Raw genomic sequence first — 17,835 nt, forward strand, 5'->3', positions numbered from 1 at the left:
ACACCACAGCATAGATCAGTGGACTCAAACTAGCGGCCTGGGGGCCACATGCGGCCCGCCAGGTACTATTTTGAGGCCCTCTGTATGTTTATCATAATCACAAAAGTAAAATAAAACATTTTCTTCATCATATGTCTGTTTAGCTATAAATTACAATATTATTATTAAGATTTAGCCAAAAGGAAAGATAAACTATAAAGAGTTTTACCTCATGCAAAATTGTCATTTCTTTAATAAGACATTAACTATTTTTTCTGAGGCCCTCCAAGTACCTACAAATGCAAAATGTGGCCCTGCAAAGGGTTTGAGTTTGAGACCACTGGCTTAGATGGAAGGAAGATATTGCCAAAGTAAAATCATATAATGTGTCATATACTGTCTGCAAAGAAACAGGGGACTGTAAGGGAATCTATAGGATGCTGTCTCTATCCCTTATAGCACTCACTTTCAGAGCTACCCTATAACTTATAGACCCACCCAGTGGGAGAAGTGACATGGGAAGGGCAGAGCCAGGAAAGTACAACTTAGGACACAGTTAGGTTAGAGAGGCCCAATGGGATGCATCAAAGGCCCATTGCGTACGTCTCCATCAAATGTAAATTGCAACTACAACAAGTATGTTTGATCCAGCCAGAGACTGGCCGATGAATGTTGTAGTGCATGCCATGGCCTGCAGGAGCAGGATGACTTTTATATCTAAGGACTGGTTATGTTATTTTCTCCCATGCCTATAAAGCTAGCAGGACTTCCATACCTAGAACATTTGATAAAGTATTATTTTACGTTCACCTGAATCTGCTATGTGGCTATACTTTTCCTGGGCTCCCTCATTCATGTTACCACATATGGTTCTGGTAGTAGGATAAATGCTGTGGGCCTTGTACACTACCATGCAGGAACAGTGAGCTAAAGAAACTAGCCCTGCCCTAGTTAGGAGCTGCAAGAAGTATAGTCTATGCTTGACAGGCACAGTTTTTTTGTTTGGTTCCCTTGCACAGTATGTGATTGGATGTGTTAAGGTTATATGGAAAGACTGCTCCTGGCTCTAGTGGAAGGCCAGCAGTAGCAGTGAGAATAGCAACAGGCTTCTCATACAAACATAAGAATAGCCTTACTGAGTCAGACCAATGATCCATCAAGCCCAGTAGCCCGTTCTCACAGTGGCCAATCCAGGTAACTAGTACCTGGCCAAAACCCAAGGAGTAGCAACATTCCATGCTACCAATCAAGGACAAGCAGTGGCTTCCCCCATGTCTGAAAATCCATCAGAAATCCCTTGCTCAAGTGACACAAGCACTATAGGCATCCAGATTAGATTTCTGTTCTGTTGTTGCTGAAGATGGAACTGGAAAATTATCCAGACTACTTGCTGACAAACCTTGAGAAATATTTAGAGCTCATCTGGCTGGTTGGCTGGAAGTGTCATGGACTGTTTAGTTAGGGAACCTACTGACCAGTAGATGTCAAGATGCAGCCAAACTGCATCTCAAGATGTCAACTTCATTGGCACAGATATATTTGGGAATAGAGTAGATATCACATTGTTCACAGAAAAATGTGTTTATGAACTGGGAAAATGAAAAGTGGACAAAGCCATGGAACCAGACTAGATCCATCTTAGGGTTTTGAGGGAATTCAGAGAAGTTTTTGCAGGACTACTTGCAGATTTGGTTAATAAATCCTTGTAGATAGGAGAGGTTCCATGGGACTGGAGAACATAAGAACATAAGAATTTGCCTCCGCTGGGTCAGACCAGAGGTCCATCCCGCCCAGCGGTCCGCTCCCGCGGCGGCCCTCCAGGCCCATCACCTGTGCAATGGTCCCTGACTATTCCTATAACCTAACATTTTCACAAAAGTGGTAATAGAGCAGTTGGAACTACAGGCTGGTAAGTCTCACATTTGTGTTGGAAAGATAATGGTTTGCTGAAAGAAAGAATAGTAAACTACCTGGAATCAAATGGGTTACAAGATCTGAGATAACATGGTTTCACCAAGGGGAAATCATGCCAAACAAATCTGATTTTTTTGAATGGGTCACCAGAGATTTGGATAGAGGATATGCACTAGATAATAGTCTACCTGAATTTCAGCAAAGTCTTTGACACAGTTCCTCATAGGAAGCTCATCAACAAACTTAGCGGACTGAAGTTAGAACCCAAGGTGGTGACCTGGATTAGAAATTGGTTGACTGATAGATAACAGAGTGGTGGTGAATGGAATTTGCTCAGAGGAAAAGTGAGTAGTGGCATGCCTTAGGGATTGGTAATGGGGCATCTTCTATTCAATATATTTGTGAGTAATATTTCTGAAGGATTTAAAGGAAGTGTCTCTTTGCAGATGACACAAAGATTTGCAATAGAGTGGACACCCCAGAGGAAATAGAAAACATGAGATCTGTGAATGTTAGAAAAATGGTCTTAAGATTTGGTAGTTAAAATTTAATGCAAAGAAGTGCAGAGTGATGCACTTGAGTAAAAATCTAAAGGAGGAGCTGTATATGCTAGGGGGAGAGAAGCTGATTTGCACGGACTGCGAGAGAGACCTTGGTGTGATAGTGTCTGAGGACCTACAATGTGACAAAGCAGTGGCTGTAACCCAAAGGATACTGGGCTGTGTATAGAGAGGCAACTTCAGCAGAAAAAGATGTTAGTGCAGCTGTACAAGTTGCTGGTGAGGCCCCATTAGAGTGATCCAAAAAATAAAGTTTATTTGACATGACTACAAGTCTATTTTTTTTCTATATCTGACCACTGTTAATTGTGTCAAATTATAAACTTTTTGGTGAATATTTAGAATTCACAATGATTTTTAATTGAATACGTAAAATGTTAGTTTATATTAATTCTCCATCTAAACTTGAATTATGAGCAATTGTACATGGAAAGAAGGTAAAATACATACTGTGTCAATGTTCAGTTAAGACAGGTATAGAGGGGGCTCATTCAAAAGTAAAGGTTCTAGACTTAAAAAAGAAAATTAACTTTTGTTCTGATGGGGGATTTCGTCAAGGAATTGTCTGGATGGGAATGTCTAGAAGGAGTAGAAATGCAGTGGGCAAAACTGAAGAGTTATAAGGACGACAGACCTTTTTGTGCGGCAAGTAAGTAAAAGTAAGAGGAAAAGAAGGCCACTGGTTCTCAAAAGTAGTAGCTGAGAAGGTAAGGAACAAGAGGTTAGCTTTCATTAACTACAAAAGTTCTCAGAAAGAGGAAGGCAGGCAAAAATATCTGGAAAAGTTAAGAGAGGCTGGTCGAGTAGTCAGGAAAGCAAAAATACAAATGGAAGAAAAAATAGCTGACATGGTAAAACAGAGAGACAAGTCATTTTTTTAGATATATCAGTGACAGGAAGAAGTAGAAAAGTGGCATTGTGAGACTCAAAGGTGAAGGAGAGAAATATGTAGAAGCTGATCAAGAAAAGGCTGAATTGCTTTACAGATATTTCTGTTCTGTGTTCAGGGCTGAAGTGCCAGGAGCAGGACCGCAGAAGACAAGTGTGAATAGGGATTTAGGAGTGATAGTCCTGATCGATTTTCAGAGCTAGCTAAATTAAAGGTAGACAAAGCGATGGGGCCAGATGGTGTACATCCGAGGGTGCTGAAGGAACTTAGGGAAGTTCTGGTGGCTCAGTGCTTCTCTAAAGTCAGGAATGGTACCGGTGTACTGGAGAAGGGCGGATGTGGTCCCAAAGTGGAAGTAAGGATGAAGAAGGGAATTACAGGCCAGTAAGTCTGACTTCTGTGGTAAGCAAATTAATGGAAATGGTTTTAAAACAGAGAATGGTGAAGTTTCTGGAATCCGGTGGATTACAGGAGTGAAGGCAACATGGATTCACTAGAGGTAGATCTTGTCAGACAAATCTGATCAATTTCTTTGACCGGGTGACCAGAGAATTGGATAGAGGGTGTGCTCTATATGTGGTGTATTTAGATTTTAGCAAGCCTTTGACAGTGTTCCACACAGACGTATAATAAATAAACTGAGTGCCCTTGGGTTGGGCCCCAAAGTGGCGGGCTAGGTAAAGAACTGGTTGAGTGGAAGCTGACAGAGGGTAGTTTTCAATGGAGATCGCTCTGAGGAAAGGGTGTTATCAGTTGGTGTGCCTCAAGGCTCTGTTCTTTGGCTTGTTCTTTTTAACATTGCATTGCAATGATTTCACAAGACAAAAATCAGTCAGACAAAAGCCCTGCTGGCATGAACTCCATCCCATCTGCAGCAGCTGCTTTACTTCACCTGCACCCTGAACCAACTACTGCTGTTCTTTCTTCAATCACTCCCTCCCAGACCCAACTGCTTAGTTAATTTTCTTTCATCAGTCCCTCACCCCCTCCTCCCTTGAAACAAACCATGGGGGCGCCGGCTATTATTTCACCCTCTCCTCTTTCCCGAATCCAACCAATGGAATAGCAAGAAAGGTTGGGTCCAGGTTGGTGCCCCATGTGTCCCCCACTCTTCCCTGCCACTCCATCACTATACTCCTCCCAATACTTTTCATATTTTTGCTGGCAGCAAGAAGACTGACTGAGACTTCCTTCTGATGTCACTTCCTGGCCCCGCAAAAATGAAGTGACATTAGAATGAGGGATGAGTCTGGGACAAGCAGCGCATAAGACAGCCTGCTCACTGCTGGCGGAGATTTGAAGAGATGGTGGCGGCAGAGGGGGGGATGTCCCTTAGAAACATTTCATCCCAAAGCTGGAGGGGAAGAGAAGGGATGCCAGTGCCCCCACCAAGTCTGTGTGCGGGGTGGTCCATCCTCCCACGCTACACCACTGGACCCAACTGCTCAGCTGTTCTTTCTTCACTCTCTCCATACTATAGCACAACCACAGCAGTGCCAGCTACTAAACTTCACCCCCTCCAACCCCTGGACCCAGTAGTAGTGGCTGCTATACTTCAAAATTAGGGTATCAAAGGAATGGTTCTCTGTTAGCCTCATTTATATATCCACTACTGGCATGAAGCACCTCTTCCTTTAAAAGCACCACTCAATGACTTGCTTTTGCTTTTAGAACACCAGAAATATCGGAATAAAATTGTTGCCAAGGCTTTGTCAACAACATTCACCAGACATCCTTCCCTCCCCCAGGTAGTTTTTAGCATCTCTCTCCTCCTTTCCTCCCCTCAGATCAAGTATCTGTTTCCCCAATCCAGCATGCGTCTTATTTTTCTTTATCCCCTCCTTCCATCCAGTTTATTTATTTAAAATTATTTATAACCCGCCTATCCACTCTCTCCTATCCACTTTCCTTCAGTGTCTTCTGCCCTCTCTCTTCCCCATTTCACTTCAGCATCTTCTCCCTACTCTCTCTTCCCCATTTCTCTTCAGCGTCCTCTCCCCTCTCTCTCCCCATTTCCCTTCAGCATTCTGTCCCCTCTCTCTCTTCCCCATTTCCCTTTAGTGTTTTCTCCCCACTCTCTTCCCCATTTCAGATATTTCCCCATGTCAGATATTTTGGCTAGTCTGGCCTTTTTGATGCCAGACTAAGCAATGAAGTAAAGTCCAAGATGGTTGCAAACCTTCAGTTTTCACAATCCACAAGTTCAGTGAAACTAGAAAATGACACGGGGAAAAAAATTGTCCCCGTCCCGGCCCCATCAGCACAGTCCCTGTGAGCTCAGTCCCCATCCCCGCCCCGTCTCCGCAAACCATCTGATTCCGTTCAAACAAGCCTCGAATAGTTTTATACTGAACTTATTTTATTAAAGCATAAAAAGAAACAATATTCTGTACAATTGTCATTTTATAAATCAAAGTTCTGGCTGCCAAACTAGAGAAAGAGATCTTCAGCTGGCAGGGCTTTGTTTATAAATGTTTATCAACACAACTAATATACTACTTTATTCTGGTTTTGAAAATAAATTTCCTTTCCATACAAATTATTGTTAAGGAACAGAAGTATTGTTTGAAATTAGAGATTCTAGCAGTTTAGCTCAGTCCTTTTTTTTTTTTTTTTTTTTTAATCACAGCTGTAGCCTCCAACAGTTTAGATGGAGTGGCAGACAATGCATCTAATCTTTTGAAGAGCCTCAACCTAGCCCTACAGGTGTGATTTTTTAAAGAAAAAAAGGACTGAACTAAACTGCTACTGATTGGGCATCGCATTGCTATGGGTGTGTGGTTTCTGACTTAGAAAAAATATTCCATGTCATAATCAGAGGTTTTGCTGCAACTTTTTCTTTGTTACCTCTGTTATAAATTTTAGATTGCATTTTACTCATACCCTTGCTTCCCTTTTTAGTCTCAGTCCTAGGAAATACTTTTCTTAAGGAAATTTGCTTGGAAAAGGAGGATTTGAGCTGCTCTAGTAAAGCTTATTGATACCATTGAAAGTAATACTGCTTTGATTTGACAAAGGTGAGTAATTATATTTAAAATCCAATCTATTGATGAGACTGTAGAGTATCTATACCCAAATTCAATCCATTCTAGTAGTTTGTACTGCAGTTTTTTTATTGCTTTGTTTTTTTAGTTTGATCATTCACACTGTTTGTTTGGTTTTCTAGGTTATCTCTTGTCATCATGGATAAAACAACAATACAGAATCTTATTGTTATAAAAAGTGAACAATTGTCTTTTATCGAAAATGATAGAGCTAGTGCAGTATGGAAGTCCTTTATTGTCATCTACGTGGATGGTCAAAACAGTGGTTTCACTATATGCAAGACTTGCAAGATGGCATTGAAGTAGAAGTTGTGTGATGATACCAGTGGACTGAAAGGGCATGCAACAAGCTGTGGGTAAAAGCATACTGTCATAAGAAACATCAGGGACTTCTTACATAAAATGAATCCAGAATGACCGTGCCTGCCGCAGTGAAAGCAGAAGTTACCAACGCAGTTGCCTTGATGTGTGCACCATGGACATCAGGTCTTTCTCTGCACCGAAGGAATTGGATTCACTCATCTTACAGAGAGGTTGATTTCCATTGGTGTAAAATATGGCTAGCTTTCTGCAGATCAGATACTCCTCTCTGCCAGAAAAGTGTCTAGATGTATTTCTGCTTTTGCTGAAAAAGAAAAAGCTGATGTGTTATGTCAGCAAATTAACCCCTCCCTTTAATAAAACTGCATTAGTGAATGCTCCAGTGCCCATTAAATCCCTGGGGGCATCGGCGCAATTACTGCAACAGCAGCCACTACCGTCACTTTGTAAAAGGAGCCCTAAATTTGGTATCACAACTGATCTTTGGACTGAAGATGGAACTGGATGCCATTCATAACAGTAATTGCACAACACGTAGATGAAATTTTCATCTTCCCTCAAGAATTCTTGCCACAGAACTCTGCTTGGTAAGCACCCTGCAGCAAATATTAGATCCTACTGTGAAGGAAATCTTGGAAACCTTTGGGCTTACCATCAGGACAATATCTATGTTACTAACAATGGCAATGGAGCTAATGTTAAGGATGCATTCAAGCAGTGGGGTAGCGAGGGTGAGAGGCCCCTGGGGCGGTGCTTGCACCAGCTTCGGCTCTTCCTCTGATGCCACTTCCTAGGCGTGGGTCCAGGAAGTGATGTCAGAGGAAGAGCCGACGGCGTGAGCCTAGGATGGGGTCACTGCTCACGCCAAGAACATTAGAGGTACGTGGGAAGGGAAGGGAGCATATATGCAGTAGTGGGAGGGGCAGAGAAGGAGCAGGGGCAGAGAGGAGGACAGGTGCCGGTGACCCCACCAAGATGGCGCTTGGGGCTGACCCACCCCCCTTTACTATGCCACTGCATTCAAGGTCACAACTTGAATCTTGTGTTGGTTCATGGACTGAAGCACGCTGATGACTGATTCTCCAGCTGCTAATGTACAAGGGCTGATAAAGCTTTCAAAAGACTTTATCACACATGTCAGGCATTCAGGAATGCATCGCAAGCTTGAGACTAGCCTTAAACAGGCTTTTATAATGAGATGGAACAGCATTTTTAAAATGCTAGAATCATTATGTCAAAACTAGAGAATGACACAGGGAAAAAATTTGTCCCCTTCGCAAACTTGGTCTCTGTCCCTGCCTCATCCCCATGAGCTCAGACCCCGTCTCTGCCCTGTCCCCATGAGCTCAGACCCCGTCTCAGCAAAACCATCTGATCCCATCCAAACAAGCCTCGAATAGTTTTATATTGAACTTATTTTATTAAAGTATAACAAAAAAAACAATATTCTGTACAATTGTGATTTTATAAATCAGAGTTCTGGCTGCCGAATTAGATGAAGAGATCTTCAGCTGGCAGGGCTTTGTTTATAAATGTTTAGCAACACAGCTACAATACTACTTTATCCTAAAGCAAAAAAAGAAAAGAAATAGAAATATTTTTCTACCTTTGTTATCTGGTTTCTGCTTTCTTCATCTCATTCTCTTCCTTCCATCCACAGTCTGCCTTCTCTCTGCCTCTTCCATATGGCATCTGCTGTATTTCTATGCCTCTACCAGAAACTATATGCCTCTCCCTTCCATCTCTCTCTCCACCCTCCCCAATGGTCTGGCACCCATATTCTTCCCTCCTCTCCCCCCATGGTCTTCTGCTCCCCCAATAGTCTGGCATCTCTATCTTCTTCCCTTCCAGCTCTCACTCCTTCCCCCAGGTGTTTTTTAGCATTTATTTCCTTTAGATCTGATATATGTCTCCTTCCCTTCCCCCAATACTCTGGTATCTCTCTTACCTCGCCCTTTCCCTTCCTTTTCTGCTCTTTCTTCTCAATTTGTTTTCTACCTCTTGTCTACTTTCTTACTTTCCAGTCCTCAATTTCCTTTTCATTTTGTCTACCTACAGCCTGCCACCTTTTTCCCTCACTCCTTCCAGTATCTAACTCTCCTCTTCCCCCAATCCAGCATGTGCCCTTTTTCTTTATCCCTTCCTCCAATCAAGTATGTACTCTCTCTCTCCACTTCCTTCCAGAGTCTGCTCCCCTCTCTATCCTCTCCCATCCAGTGTCTGTTCTCCTCTCTCCCTCCCATCCAGCGTCTGTTCCCCTTTATCTCCTCCCTACTTCCTTCTAGTATCTGCACCATTTCCACTTTCAGTGTCTACTCCCTTCTCTCCTCCCCACTTTCCTTCAGCATCTGTTCCCCTCTCACACCCCCTTCCATCCAGCATCTGCTCCTCTCTCTCCCCTCCCCACTTCCCTTAAGTGATTGTTCTCCTGTCTGTCCCCTCCCCATTTCCATCCATCTGCTCCTCCCTTCCTCTCTTTGCTTCCCTTCAGATTCTGCTCCCCTCTCTCTCTCTCCCCTCCTCACTTTCCTTCATGTCTGTTCCCCTCCCCCTGCTCTCCATTTCCCTTCAGCTCCACTCAACCTCTTCCCCTCATCGACCCATCTCCCTCCCTTCACCTCACCTTCGCAGGCGCTTTTCAGAGTTTTCTCTTTCTGAGGTGTCCAGACATGGCAACGTTCTCACATATCCCGCACAACTGCCCTGAGACATCTCTGATGCACCTTCCTGTTTCTGCCTGGCAGCTCGCATCAGAGGGACAAGCTTTGGGGCAGTCACACAGAACTTGTGAGAATGGTTACCACGTCCAGAAAGAGAAAACTCACCTCTGAAAAGAACCCGCAAAGTTGAGGGGAAGGAAGGGAGGGAGATGGCTCAATGAAGGGAAGAGATGCCCAGATGGTTTTTTTTGCCGCCGACTATCAGTAGGGAGCAAGTGTTGCAATCATGAGGGGTGGGGTGGAAAGGGAAGCAACGCAGCAGATACTTTAATGCAGGGCCAAGGACATTCACCATTCCACAGGGCGGTGAATGGCATTGACCCCATACCTGCGGTAACCAGTCCTTTTTTCTTCCTATTCCTGCGGGTTACCCACGGTTAGCTGTGGGTAACAGTCACTGTGTCATTCTGTAGTCAAAACATAACACATTTTAAACAACTAGCAACTGAGTATGATGATTTAAAAAACTGCAGAAGTTGCTTTTGGATTTGAATGAACCATTGTTAAATTACATAATTTGTGTCTTGTCCACCTTTGATTCGACAACAAGAGTCTTCTATCAGATACTTATCATCTACATTGTTATTCTAACACATACCCAGCTGTTCAAGTGTCTGACTGTTACTGCAACAGATTCATCAATTGTTGCTGGCATCAAGGAGCTTTACAAACAGTTAATCAACACTTATTTCCCTGTTCATCTATTACACAGTATTGTTTCATTTTTATATCCACTTCTGAAAGATAATCCAGTTATCTTTCCAGAAGACACAAAAATACAGGCGACCAAATCTTTGAGGAGGTTGTACCAACAACTCAAAATGGAAGGCTCACGTTCAGCATCTCAGGATCCTTTACATTCTGCATTTTCAGAGAATAAAGCTGTGGAAGAGCTCCTGGGCCCCTTCAAAAGAATGAAAATGAATGCAACTCTTAGTTTTCTGAGTGACTTTTAAGAAACAATTTCTCCTTGGAAGGTTGTTGTTAATGAGGTGGATAGTTATTTATGTTCAATTGATGCTGATGATAATGTTTTGACATTTTAGAAAAATAAGCAACAAGAGCTGGCCAAAACTAGCAAAAGTTACACAGGGGATCCTGTGCATTCCCGCTACAAGCTGATTTGAGAACATTCTCTGTTGTGGGAAGGACTACGGAAGAAATGAGAGCTAGACTGAATTCAGAGATTGTGGATGACTTGTTTATCAATGGATTAAAAAATCAGAACAGTTAACGTATAGGCTGTGTTGGAATAGGCCGGTGCTTCACAGGGTATATTTCTTTACCACCAGGGTGTACAGAGTGGATTGTATTTTATCTCCCTTGGCCATCTTAAGAGGGTGGATTAAATCAAATATTTGCTTTAATATGTTTCTCAGAATTTTGAAATAGTATTGGGGTTGAAAGGGCAGAGGGTAGCGTGGAGTTAATTGGTTAATTTGGGTTCCTGCAGCAGTGCTGGACAGAGCTATAATACTGCTCTGGCTCTTTTGCTGTCTTTGCCCTAGATGCACTAAAGATACTGACTCAGTTGCTGTTGGCCGATTCGCCAGCAGCGATTGATGCGCTATCAAGTTTGCATACAAATGCGACCGATTAATCACTCAGTGAGTGACTGTCACATGCACAAAGCCCTAACAGCAGTGACAGGGGAACCAGCTTCCTGTCACTGCTGTTAGGGCACCATATTAGTGAAAATGGCAGGAGGGATGTCTACTCCCTCTCCCCCCCCACCCCCCCTCACAGCAGCGATGCAGCAGGAGGGATGCCCACTACCTCCTGCTACCAGAGGTTCCCCGTCCTGATTAGTTTAGCTTTTTCCACCTTGGGATACAGAGGGAGGAGCCTAAGCCCTGATTGGCTCATTTGCCTAAGGCCCCTCCAAAGGGCAGGGCCTTAAGCATCTAAGCAAATCAGGGCTTAGGCCCCACCCTGTGCATCACATGATATACCAGGGAGGGAAACCCCCACCCATTCTAAGAGCAAGATGGACTGAGCTGTCCTGCTTTAACATCTCTGAGAAGGTTCAGGGGGTGGCGAGAGACGGCAGGGGACCTCCGGTAGCAGAAGGGAGTGGGCATCCCTCCTGCCTTTTCAGGGGGGAAGGGGGAGAGTAGAGGATGTTTGGGGGGGCACCTGGCGCTGGAGTGGGCCTTCATTAGTAGGAAGGAGTGGGCATCCTAAATGCCAATTTTCTTTCATGGGGAGGGGTTTGGCAGGCAGGAGGAAGTGGGCATTCTTTCCGTTTTCGCTGGCGCGAGCAGCCATTTCACAGTGCTGGTTTGTCGGAGAAGTAGGGCTGTCATTGGCAGGGTGTGTGTGTGTGTGTGCTTTTTTTCTTATGGGACAGATATTTTGCTTGTGTAACACATGGCAAATATCTGTACCATTGAAAAAAAAAAACTAGGCTGACCTATCAGTAAAACAGGTCTAAACTGTTGGTTTTTTCTGACAACTAAAACCACTGTTTTATTTATTTATTTATTTTTGCATAGCCAAGCAATATTAGTACATCAATTTTTTGGCTACTTTGCACGGGGTTTTAGCTAATTTGCATGATGAATCGGAAAATGGGTGATCGGCGAAAAACACACGGTGAACCATGTTGTGAATCGGGTCAATAATAGCGATTGTCACTAAAGCTGTGAAAACAGGTTTCACGACGATCGCTGACTTTAGTGCATCTAGCCCTTTGTAAGTAGGACAGGGAGGGAGTATGGGGAAGGGAGATGAGGGTTTTTGATCTTGATCTGTATTATTTTCTATTTGTGATTTATAAATGACTGTTGTAAAGAATATTGTTCCTTTTTATACTTTAATAAAAAGACAAATATAAAACCACACTTGTTTGAGACTTGTATGAATAGGGAACAGCTAAAGTGGATGGGGACAAATCTTTTCCTCTTGTCATTCTTTATCCCATCTTTCCAGAATAGGCTCCCTCTTTCCCAGAATGTTGCCCAATTCCTAAGAAATCTAAACCCTCTTCTTTGCACCATTGTCTCATTCATGCATTGAGATTAAGTCTCTTGGGCCCTGTGCATGGAACAGGGGGCATTTCTGAAAATGCTACCCTGGAGCTTCTGAATTTCAGTTTTCTGTCTAAGAACCTAAATTTGGCTTCCCGAACCTTGCACATTTTCCTATGTTATTGGTACCCTCCCCAGCACATTTATCTAGATAAGTGTTTATCAGCCTTTTAAAGCCAAGTAACCCCAAGCCTAACAAATACCAACCAAGTACCCCGCCCAAACTCTGCCCCGACCTCGCCCAAACTCTGCTCTGACTCCACCCCATAATAATAATACTAATTGCAATGCAATTTCTTCCAACCATTTTTCATATACACACAATATAATCTTATTAATACATACTGGTAACTACAAAATAAAAAAAAAATACAAAGCATATTGTACGTTGAAAAAATGTTAATTATCATTTATATTCGGAGGTTTTCAAATATATCAAGGCAGATGACTTTAAAATATGCAATGGCACCTCAGTAACAACTATAGAAAAATAGACAAATATAGTGCAAAATATAGACAGCAGATATAAATTCTCAAAACGGACACATTTTGATTACTAAATTGAAAATAAAATCATTTTCCTACCTTTTTTTGTCTGGTGATTTCATGAGTCTCTGGTTGCACTTACTTCTGACTGTGCATCCAGTCTTTCTTTCGTATGCTTCCTCTCCTCCAGACCTCATTCTATTCCCCATGCATCTCTACCTCACTCCTCTCTATGCCCAATTTTCTTCTTCCTTTCTCATTGTGCACCATCTCTTTCCCTCACACACTTAGGCCCAACAATTGTCCCTTTATATTCCCTCCCTCCTTCCTATGTTTCAAGTTAGTTCCCCCTTCCTCCCTCCCTCCTTCCTATGTTCTGAGTTCCTATGTTCCTCCTACCTATGTCCCCCTCACTGCCTTCCAGCCTTTGTTCCATCCCCTTCCTCCCTCCCTCCCCCGCCCGAAGCCTGCCTGCCCCCAAGCCGACCCGCCGCCGATTCCTCCTCCCCTCTGGTCCACCACCCACCCACACCATATAATTACCTCCCGATGCTGCCACAACTCCAGGAAGGGCCAGGCGCGTGCAGCGATTGCATGCTGCCAACCCACAAGCCTTCCCTCTGACATCAATTATGATGTCAGAGAGAAGGTTCAGACCTTCTCTCCGACTTCAGAATTGATGTTGGGGGAAGGCTTGTGGGCCGGCAGTGTGCAATTGCTGTACGTGCCTGTCCCTTCCTGGAGTTGCGGCAGCAGTGGTGGGGGGGTAATTAAATGGTACGGGTGGACGGCAAGTAGCGGAGGCAGGCAGCGAGCGGGCAGGCAGTGAGCAGCGGCTGTGGGGGGATGGGTGGCAGTGAGCTCATGTACCCCCTAGGGTACATGTATGCAGGTTGAGAAACCCTGATCTAGATGACTCTTTGTTACCTTATCACCCATCCATCTCTCCTTATCTCTCACCCACCCAGGTCTAAATGTACTAAGTAGATTGGTAAGACCATATGGGTGTGCACCGATCCGATTTTTTTCGATTCAGAAAAAGCTATTGAAGCAAGGGGAAAGACCTTAGGCATCTGAGCCAATCAGGGCCTTAGGCTACTCCCCTTGCATCACATGATGTACCAGGGAGGGAAAGGCTCGCCATTTTGGATTAGCAGGCTTATGAGTGGGACGGACTGAGCTTCCCTCCTGATCCCTGAGGTTCATTCCTGGTGGGGTTTTAGGGGACCTCCAGTGGCAGGAGGGAGTGGGCATCCCTCCTGCCTTTTTTTCGAGGGGGTGGAAGGGTAGGGGATGTTTGAGGGGCGCATGGCATGGGAGCGGGCCTTAGGTAGCAGGAGGGAGTAGGCATCCCTCATGCCATTTCATAGCTGCTGGGGGTGGAGTCACCATTGCAGGAGGGAGTGGGCATCCCTCCTGCTGGGGGGGGAGGGAATGCTTTTTTTTCTTTTGAGGCAAATATTGTGCATGTGTAACATGCACAGCATCTCTTCCCATTAAAAAAAAAAAAGTTTAGACAGGTAAGTGACTGGTCTTGATCAGTAAAAGCGATCACTTTTTTTTTTAGTGCATTGGGAAGCCATGTTAGAGCATCAATCACGCTATTAGTTTACATGGCATTTTAATATTAATTAACTTATCTACATAGATGGATCGGGGAATGAGTGATCGTGCAGAAAACCAGGCAGTGAACTGTTTTCTTCATTGGGTCGGCAAATGCGATCATTGCTAAAGCTGTTAAAACAGGTTTAGCAATGATCACTGGCTTTAGTGCATCTGGGCCCCAGTTCTCCCTGTTTCTCACCTAACCCACCCCACCCTATTCCTGTAAAACTGTCAATGGAATGCTTTTGTGTTTCACTTATATTTTATGATATTTGTCATCATTTGCTAATCTCTGATTTGAAGAAGGTGTTATCATTGAAACATAACCAAAAAATATATTATTAGTCCAATGAAAAAAGGTATCTTACTTTCTTTACTATGTTTTGTTTTCTATCTATTACCCGTAAAATTGGACTCTCAACACTTAAACATAAATTAGATATACTGTAAGTACCTGCTTAAAATAAGAACATCAGAAATACTATACTGAGTGAGATCAAACATTCATCAAGCCCAGCACCATTTATTTATTTATTTATTTTAAACACTTGTAGCCCGCTTATCCAGCATCTATGCGGGTGACAGCAATACATACATAATTACAACAACAGTCAACAGACCACAATACAATACTGTATGTAACAGCCTGAAATCTGCTCCTTAAAACAAATAAGGACAAATAACTGTTAAAATTACACTTTGCCTAGGTTTGAAAAGGCCAATTGAAAAAAAAGCTTTCAAACTTTTCTGGAAGCCAAAAAATCAGAAATTAAACGAATAGAGTCTGGAATTCAGTTCCACCATGTTTTCATAAGTGGGTAAACCTGTATATAAATACCTGGCAGTATCCCAGAGTAGATCATTTCTTCCTGCATTATATACAGGAATAATCAGTGTCTTTCTCAACCACACAAGCTCTAGTCTGTGGATGACCTTGTTTATGTTTGGTCCCACTGATGGTGGCCAGCATTTCACTTAATGCTGCATCAGTGCAAATATGACCAAAACATCTGAAAAATCCAGGGATAATCAGTGGTTGTCTCAGATTTACCTGGCTAACAATGATTTATAGATTTTTCCCCCAATAATTTGTCTTAACCCATTTTTAAAATCAACCATTTTATCTGCTTTCACATCTTTTGGTGTTAAATTTCACAACTTAATTGAGTGTTGACTAAAAAAATATATTTACAGTACTTTGATTTGTTTTAAAAATGCTTCCTATTAGCTGATTTAGGGATCTTTTTACTAACCTGTGGTAAGCACTAATGCATGCTTACCACAGCAAAAAATAGCACTGAAATAGGGTGCACTGAGGTGTCCCACAGTAATTTTGCCATGTGCACGCATTATCATGTGCTAAAAATGTAAATGTATTTTTTGGTGCAAGGGTGTGTCTGGGGGGGTGAAGAGTGGGTACATCTATACAAATCAACATATCAGCATTGCAGTGCACTAACCATTTAGCACATGAGTCCCTATTGCCTACAAAATAAATGGCAGTAGAGGCTCACTTGCTAATCGCCATGCAGTAATGGGAAACTTAGTATGTGGCCATTAATAAAAAAATATGAACATTGGTCATTTTACACCTGTTGGAAAAATGGCCTTAATGCACAGGAAAGATCCATGTAAGGGTGTGCACTTTTTGCCACAGTTTAGTAAAAGGGTCCTTTAATTATGTAAATGGTTTGTTAAAAGATATATATTATTTGATTTCATTTTTTAAAATCTGTTTCAGTAAGTTTTACCTTATGTATACAAGGATTTTGCTGTACATTTAGGGCTCCTTTTACTAAGCTGTGATAGTAGTTTTAGCACGCGCTTAGCGCGTGCTAAATTGCCCCGCGCGCTAGATGCTAACGCCAGCATTGAGCTGGCATTAGTTCTAGCTGCATAGCGTGAGTTTAGCGCGTGCTAAAATTCTACGTGTGCTAAAAATGCTATCACAGCTTAGTAAAAGGAACCCTTAGTGCTACTGGCATCTTAGTTCAAAATGTTTATTTTTAAGAACTTATCTTTTGTTATATTTTTTAAAATTTCTTTGGTATCCCTAGCATTTAAGAATTCCAGGCATCCCCAACTGTGCATTGAATCAAATACCCAACTTTTAAAATATTTTAATATATCGCTTTAAATGTTTTAATGTACTGTTTTAAAATAATTATTTTGCAGGAGTACAAGCGCAAGTTGGCTAGAGTGTCCCAAGTACGAAAAGAATTAAGATTGCGTATACAGAGTCTACCTGACCTGTCTCGTCTTCCTAATGTCACAGGCAGCCAAGTGCATTTGCCATTTCCAGGGGATATATATGGTGATGATTGATAAGACTGGAGAACTTCTCATGTCAAGGCTTTGACTTGTGTATCAAGCTAGTATAGGTCAGATTTATGTTTCTGTAGTATTATTTTTGTATATTGGTGAGAGTGTGGAAAGAAAAGAAGTATAGACTCCAAATAAATAATTTATAAGAATTGTTTAAAATTTTAATTTGTTTACCCCATCCATAAATGAAGACAATGACTATATGTATTAATATTTTAATGGATGTTTATTGTTTAAAACAAATCACAAGCACATATATACCTGTGATGTTTTGTATGCCTTTCTGATCAAGTGGCCAGAAGAAAATGAAGAGCTTCTGTTTTCTGAATGTGATTATGAAGGTTTCTTATTTTGATACCTCTGCTTCCTGTCTTTTGTGCTACATTGGTGAAAATAGCAAAGTTACTTACCTGTAGCAGGTGTTCTCTGAGGACAGCAGGTATATATTCTCACATATATGTGATGTCATCCAAAGAACCTGGTACAAACAGTGAAAGTGTACTGTCACTAAATTTTAGCACTGCTCGTACCATGAGCATGCTGGTACCTTTTCACCTGATGATGACTTGCGGGACCTGCAGTTCAGTAAGAAAGCTAAGAAGCTACCTAGGGAAGGTGGACGGGGTGTGAGAATGTATACCTGTTGTCCTCGGAGAACTCATGCTACAAGTGAGTAACTTTACTTTCTCCAAGAACAAGCAGTTATATAGTCTCACATTTGGAACTCCCAAGCTGCCAGGATCATGTCTCTAGGAAGAGGGTTACAATTAACTAACATGAACCTGGAAAATCAAAAGGATTGAAGGGAGGGTCAGTGTTTAAAGAGAACAAATTTTGCAAACCTATTTGCCCAAACCGACTGTCCTTTCTGGAATGGTGCTCCAAACAGTAGTGGGAAGTGAAGGTATAAACAAAGGAACAAGTGGCTGCTTTACATATTTCCTCAATGGATGTAGAGTAGAG

The 17,835-nt window shown here is 42.5% G+C and overlaps 1 protein-coding gene across 4 annotated transcripts in view; it reads left to right on the plus strand.

The window, feature by feature from the left end:
- The window catches only part of RPRD1A (regulation of nuclear pre-mRNA domain containing 1A), a 198,151-nt gene extending 180,878 nt beyond the window's left edge, over window positions 1–17,273 (plus strand). Inside the window, exons 7-9 of one of the 4 annotated variants that reach the window (XR_004538079.1) lie at window positions 6,244–6,359; window positions 6,509–7,294; window positions 16,723–16,858. Coding sequence is in view for 2 of the 4 variants with exons in the window: in XM_033930613.1 (XP_033786504.1) it covers window positions 16,723–16,872 (150 nt within the window). In the remaining 2 variants the exon portion in view is untranslated. Of the gene's footprint in view, window positions 1–6,243; window positions 6,481–6,508; window positions 7,295–16,722 lie in introns of those variants that run through there. The other 3 variants (XR_004538078.1, XM_033930617.1, XM_033930613.1) reach the window with 3 other exon arrangements.
- The last annotated feature ends 562 nt before the right edge of the window (window positions 17,274–17,835 follow it).

Source organism: Geotrypetes seraphini, chromosome 2 (assembly GCF_902459505.1).
Source record: "Geotrypetes seraphini chromosome 2, aGeoSer1.1, whole genome shotgun sequence".
NCBI classification, from domain to species: domain Eukaryota; kingdom Metazoa; phylum Chordata; class Amphibia; order Gymnophiona; family Dermophiidae; genus Geotrypetes; species Geotrypetes seraphini.